General features: G+C 25.9%; 2 protein-coding genes across 2 annotated transcripts in view; one reads left to right on the forward strand and one right to left on the reverse strand.

Moving 5' to 3' along the window:
- LOC100164877 (endoplasmic reticulum-Golgi intermediate compartment protein 3) overlaps positions 1-7,038 on the forward strand; it is a 16,808-nt gene that overhangs the window by 4,218 nt on the left and 5,552 nt on the right. The window contains exons 6-8 of the mRNA XM_001948401.5: positions 859-1,024; positions 1,126-1,183; positions 1,993-2,136. Of these exons, the coding sequence (XP_001948436.1) occupies positions 859-1,024; positions 1,126-1,183; positions 1,993-2,136 (368 nt within the window). The remainder of the gene's footprint in view (positions 1-858; positions 1,025-1,125; positions 1,184-1,992; positions 2,137-7,038) is intronic.
- LOC100571389 (reactive oxygen species modulator 1) lies at positions 5,294-6,166 on the reverse strand. The gene is made up of 2 exons (XM_003245677.4): positions 5,914-6,166; positions 5,294-5,844 (listed from the first exon to the last, which is right to left on the reverse strand). Exons 1-2 carry the CDS (start codon positions 6,048-6,050, stop codon positions 5,736-5,738), a joined length of 246 nt encoding a protein of 81 aa, XP_003245725.1. The 5' UTR covers positions 6,051-6,166; the 3' UTR covers positions 5,294-5,735.

Raw genomic sequence — 7,038 nt, forward strand, 5'->3', positions numbered from 1 at the left:
TTTTTTTCTATAAATATCAATAAAATTTTATTTGTTTGGTAAAAATTTCGTGAAAATTTAATGCAAGGCTCCTGATATATTGTTACAATAGAAATTGTAAAATTTTAAAAATACATAGGCACACATTTTTTTTATAAGCATTTGAAGTTGAAATTTTGACAAAATTTATCAAATTTAAAATTGAATAATTATTTTGTAGTTAAAAATTTATAAAATGTTCGACTTTTATATATAAGGATTGAAAATGTAAAACAATATTTTACATAAATATTTAATTCTGTTACCAAAAATTCTAAGAAATACATAAGCACAGTTTATTTTTATAGTCATTTTAAGTTCAAATTTGGACGAAATTACATATTAAAAAACCTGGAATCACTATTTTAGTTATTTTGTTGTGGTTGTATAATATTACTTGTGGGTACTTGAAACTTCTAAAGTATACTATTATATATCTATGATAGTACTACGGTTTGTTGTTGATGTATAACACGTTACCTAATGGATATTGTGATATGATTAATTTGGAATTTATTATTGATACCTATTATAGGTCAATTTTTTTTTAATACTATAGATAACCTATAATAGGTATGTCTAATACCTAGACTGACAAACCATCTCCGCTCAGAATCGTTTTTCTTATACAGTGATATTATATCATTGAATTCAAATTTAATACTATCCATTATACAGTGACCCACTTGTAACCTACTGTACAGCAGAGCGACATTAACTTACCCACTTTTTTTTTATTTACCTTATTATAATAGGTAATAATAAGATCCCTCTACTAAGAATTTAAAAAATTTCATAATATTATGCAAGAATTAATATTTAAAAATATTTATTGTTTAGGTGTTGTAATACATGTGATGATGTAAAAAGAGCTTACAAAATGAAAAATTGGGATTTCCGTCCTTCAAGTATAGAACAGTGCAAGAATCAATCATCTCAAAATGAAATGTATGACAAAGCATTTAAAGAAGGTTGTCAATTGTATGGTACACTACTGGTAAATAGGGTAAGTAATAAAAACTTGAAAAATGTTAATTTTATTTAAAATAAGAATAATCTAATAATATAGAATAATGTACAATTATTATATTAATAATTATCTTTTAGGTTAGTGGAAGTTTTCATATTGCTCCAGGAATGAGTTTTTCGTTTAACCATATGCATGGTAAGTAATAATATTATAATAGTTTCATATTGGTACTTATTAAGAGAATGTCATCACACTATTTATTTTTTCTCTCTGACTCACACGCAACATAGAAAATTTAAATTTATCAGAACCAACCATGACTTGTGTTGTTACTCTTAATAGAAGTGTAAATTCACCTATTATCAAACTTAAAGTTAACAACCTTACCTGTGTCGCTACTCACTTCCTTGGTTTTTTACGATATTTTAATTTTTATACAATTTACAAGCATTTATAATTTGTAATGATGTACATACTCATAATTAGAGCGATAATTTTTATGCACTAAAAGTGTCATAATATGCAGTTAAAATTATGAAAATATGCACTAATATGCAAAAGAAAATCACAATTAGTATCAAACTATTAGAATTTGTAAAGATTACTAATAAAAATCTCGAAAATGTGAAAAAGACATTTTGAAATTGCATAAAAACTTGTGCTTTACTCATTACTTTCATAAAAATTAAAATATCATAAAATAGCCAAAAAAAATTTTAAAAATACATTTTTCAATATTTCAAGAAGGGTGATAGTTTCAATTTGTCATACTCATAATATAATATATGGATTCATTATAATACTAAATGTAACAACATAGTGTATAATATAGGATTGGTTCTACTGAACATAAATTTGGTATGAAAGAGAAAACAAATAGTGCACTGACATCCTCTTAATAATAGAAACAAAAGTACATTATTTTAAATATGTTTTTAACTTTTTTTATCTTTTATTTCAATATTATTGCTTATTATTTTACTAAATTTGGTTTTATATTATAGTTCATGATGTACATCCATTTTCATCTTCATCGTTTAACACAACTCACACTATAAGACATTTATCATTTGGGCAAAAATTGGAATCAATTAATACAAGTCATGGTGGTAATCCATTGGACTCAACTGAATCTATTGCCGGAGAAGGTAAATAATACATAATTTTAGATTTTAGTAAAAAAAGAATTATGCATTGGTTCAAATATAGATTAAAGTAGTTATTATTAAATTTGATTATGTATGCAAGTATGGTAGGCTGACACAACATCTCCGCTCAGAATCGTTTTTAGTATGCAGTGATTTATCATTGTATTCATATATAACACATCCATTACAACGACAAGCTCAACAACTACTGTACAGCAAAACAGTAGCATGGTAACCACTCGTCCACTTTTTAAAAATTATTGTCCATAAATACATTTTTGCTTGGTCAAAATACTCATTATACCACCTTTTTTTAAATTTAAAATATTTCATCATTTTGAAAATATATAAACAAAGTTATAATTTTAAATTTGAATACACTTGATCTAAGTTTAATATGTGTTAGTGTTAGTTAGATGTTCTTATATGTATACATGTAGTATGTTACATTAATATATTCTAAATATTAGAGAACATATTATTTTATTTTTATTAAATTCCTTAGTAAATATTTTTCTTCTAAAAATATATCAATTTTGTATTATAGTAAAATTGATTATTGGAACATAATTTATTTTAGATTCTTAGTGGAACGATAAATGTATTGATTTTACAATGATGTGTTTTTTATTTTTATTTTTGTTTATGTCATCACTTTTTAGGAAAGTAAAGTAAGAGTAAAGTAGATTTTCTTCAACAGTACCTTTTCTGTTAGGAAAGTGAACCTACTTGGTACTTTGGGTTGTTCAAAGTAAAAAATTCCTAATAGTTTTCAAAAACGCAGAGAAAAACAAAATAAAAATTAAGGAAAAACAGGAATTTTTATGCAAAATCGTTTTTGATAAAACGGATTTTGGTTTTTGGTGTAACTCTAAAACAAATGACCGTAGCTACATGAAATTTTCTCTGATTGTTTATATTAATATTTTCTATACATGATAAAATTTTCAAAAAATTGATTTGTTTTGAACGGTTTAGGGACATTTCAGTTTTAAATTTGTTTAGTTTATTTTTCTATGAATGTCAATAAAATTTGATTTGTTGGGTAAAAAAGCTTTAAAATGTAATTCAAGGCTCCTAATATATAGTTACAATGATATTTGAAAAATATTTAAAATCCAGTCACCATTTTTTTTTAAAACATTTAAAGTTCAAATCTTGACGTAAAAATATACTTAAAAATAATGAAAACATGCAAATTATATTGAATAAGAAATTCAAAAAAATTTTTATTTTTAAATCTAAGATTTTAAATTTATTACAAGATTCCTCATAAACTTGTCAACTTTTATCAAAAAAAAATGTCTATAAGAAAGTAAAATTAAATTTTTATGAGTGTTTGAAGTTCAAATTTTTACAACATTAGATATTCACTGGATTTATCATGTAGCGATTTTCTTATTTTGTTGTAATTCAAAAACGTATAACCGTATACACTTGAAATTTATATTGTATGTTTATTTTATCAATAAAATTTAAGTAATCTACTTGTAACCTACTGTACAGTAGAGGGATACCCACTTGCCCACCTTTTTAAATTAGAATTTTTAATCCTATTGCATTAGAAACGTAGGTTTTGAAATAACTATCAATAGTCTAGGTATTTATTATGTAATCTAATAAATATAATTTGAACAAAAATTGGTAAAATTGTTTTTACCAAAATTATAAATCAAATATATTACTTTTGTATGACTGCAATGTAATTGTATTTACTAAACATGAAAATCAACATATATTTATTTATTATGAAGTATATACTTGTATGATTTGCGGTTTCAGACTTGACTGTTTACATATAACTATATATGCATAATATAATCATATAGTAAATATAATCGTATAATATATAAATATTAATATGTAGGTTGATATTTAAAAATTTTTTTAAGGGCATAGGATGCGATGATTTTCTGTCTTTGTCTAACACACGTTGAGCATTGGAATAACGACCCTAGCGATTGACAAAAATTAAGTTACTTCTAGTGGTTCAATTTAAAGAATGAAAATATGTTTGAATTGGTATACAAGTTATCGGTCGAAGCATATTTTTAATATTTTTTTAATATATTTCATATTAAAAATTGACAAATTTATAAATTTTTTAAATATTTATTCTCATCAAAATATTGCTACAATTGAAAAAGTACTTTGACCGATGCAAAGTAAACTTGTATACCAATTCAAACATCTTTTCATTTTTTTAAATTGAACAACTAGAAGTATCTTAATTTTTGTCAGTCGCTTAGTTCGTTATTCCTATGTTCCACTTGTGTTAGACAAAGACGGCAAATTGCCATATCCAACGCCCTTAAATTCTATATCTCACTTACACGTTGATTGTTCTTTATAAGTAAAAATTACATAGTATTATAGTACATAAATTCTTTTAGCTCATATTTCATGATTAAATGGAATTTAATTTTTTTTTTTATAAAAATGAATGATATATTTCAAAACACAATTTTTACCATAAGAATTGTTTTATTGATTTAAGGATGTATATATTTTTTTATATAGTTGATTAAGAACAAACTCTTTAAGTTTAAAACCATGTACTTACTAATTTAAATTATTTCGGTCAACTATCGGGGTCAATTGCAATAACGCATTTTTATGTTTTTATTATTGTATGTTTATTTACATAGGTAATCTAATTGTGATAATTAAGAAATCAACAAATTAAAATTAAATTAAATACTTATAAAGAATGGATGTTTGCTTTTAAATAAATAAAAAAAAAAACATTACCAGTATAACTTAGTTCTACTATTAATATTTTTGGTAAAATTGGTGACTAGTCTAATATATCACTATTCACTGGACATTGATGACAGTTTAGTATTCTTTCAAACTTCAGCGGTATAATTTTTGTGGAGAAGGGGGATAAAAAAAGAATTTTCCTTTAAGCCTTGACTTAATTCTTCAAACTACTATTATGTTGATTGATAGAATTGATTGATGTGAATATCTCAAAAAAAGTAAAATATATAATTTTTTCATTTAATATTTTTCTTAACTAATATTAATCTGTAATTTATAGAATTATTGTTACCTTTTGTAAGTTATTACGCATTTAAATGTTGGCTTGTAGATGGATTTTTAACTATATTAATATTTAATAGTACGACCAATATGGATAGAAAACACCAAATAATTACCAAACAATAAACATGTTTATTACAATGGGAATGGAGGTGGTTGGGGGGTTACTCGTATTATAAATAAAAGAACTGTGAGAGGAACAAAATATTAAGTTTTTGTAAAATAGCCATTCAAAATGTTGCCATTGACTTGAAAAATATGAAATGGTGCCAATGTTACACTTTTTAATTATTTAAAAATTAGTATCATCTGACTTATAACTTTAAAATCTTTAATAGGATATTAATGAGTAGTATTATTATAAACCTATGGTAAATGTAATTTATGAATATTCAATTTAACCAAATATAAATTATTTTATCAATTACAGTATAAAAACTAATGTATACTAAACAATAATGTATTCTTTATTGTAGTTTATATCAGAAATTAAGTTTTACACAAATAAAGTTTTAAAAAAGAAATGTATCTAATAATAAATAAACAGTTATTAATCAACATCTAAGGGCAGCACCAACACCCATAAACGTGCCAAATGTTCCGCCACTCTGCAGCATAGTTTTTCCCATACTGCCAACGAGCTCTCGGCCTCTGTATCCTGATCTATATTAAATAATAATGGCATTTAGAAACGCACAATATAATTATAATGTAAATGTATGTAGAAAATACCTCAAGCCACCTAAGCCACCGAATAGAATTCCAATAGTTATTCCGATTGTGGCTCCCATCATAAATGAAGTGGATACTCTGTCGTAACACGATGGTTTACCTTGACCTCCGTACAAACTTCCACTGGGAACTGGCATCTTTTCGTTTTACAATTTGGAAGTTTCGGAAGTATTGAAAGTAAAAGAAATCTAAATGACCCTCGCTTAGTCGTGTTGTTGAAATTTCCATGCAGTTTTTTTCACTATCATACATTATACGCGTCGTTATCACTTATCAGTCTATAATGTAGTTATCACTTGTAATGTGGGTTTGTGTACCATACACCAGCTCTAGGTCTATCGCGTATACTCCGATTATGCGTTAAGGCCCCCTACACACAGCTGCAGCGGTAGCGGTAGCTGTTACGGAAAACGAGTCCCGACCATAGACATATATATAAACAACAATAATATATATTGTTTATAATACACAATTTTACCGCGACGACACCGTTGAGACAAAAGAATTCTACCGCCACCGCTGCTGTGACCTTAAAGTGGTTGTTAGACGCTATGTCGCGACGAAGAATTATATATTATTATGAGTTTTATTAGTATAAGGTCTATGAATTTTACAATTTATTTACCTACTTCGACCCGCATGTGTTGTCTCCGTCTTCCACACGTAGGACGTGGCAAATTTTCGTTCGCTAGTTTTAATAGGGCGCTTTTAGTTTTGACTTTTGTTATTAGAGTGAATTGACCTATTATTAAACTTTTAAGAGGACACTACACAGACATTTGTTGTATCCGTCTTATAAGTAGAGATGGGAATTTTACCGTACATTTTTTTTCGGTAAATGTACGTAAATGTACGTACAATTTTTAATGCCTACTGTATAATATTTTTATTTAGTAAGTTTAACACGAACTCAATAACATTTTTATAACTAAGCTAACTATTTAACCAATATACCACTCGTCCACTCCTTACTACAAGTATTACCTATATATTATATTATATTTGTCGCACAATTACGGGGTTGCCAGGGCACCTCCAACTTGTATTAGTTATGTTGGACTAAAAATATTATTTTAAGTAAATCAGAGATGATGGTGTTAAAAATTGTCTTGGTAATAATTATTG

Source organism: Acyrthosiphon pisum, chromosome X (genome assembly GCF_005508785.2).
Source record: "Acyrthosiphon pisum isolate AL4f chromosome X, pea_aphid_22Mar2018_4r6ur, whole genome shotgun sequence".
NCBI classification, from domain to species: domain Eukaryota; kingdom Metazoa; phylum Arthropoda; class Insecta; order Hemiptera; family Aphididae; genus Acyrthosiphon; species Acyrthosiphon pisum.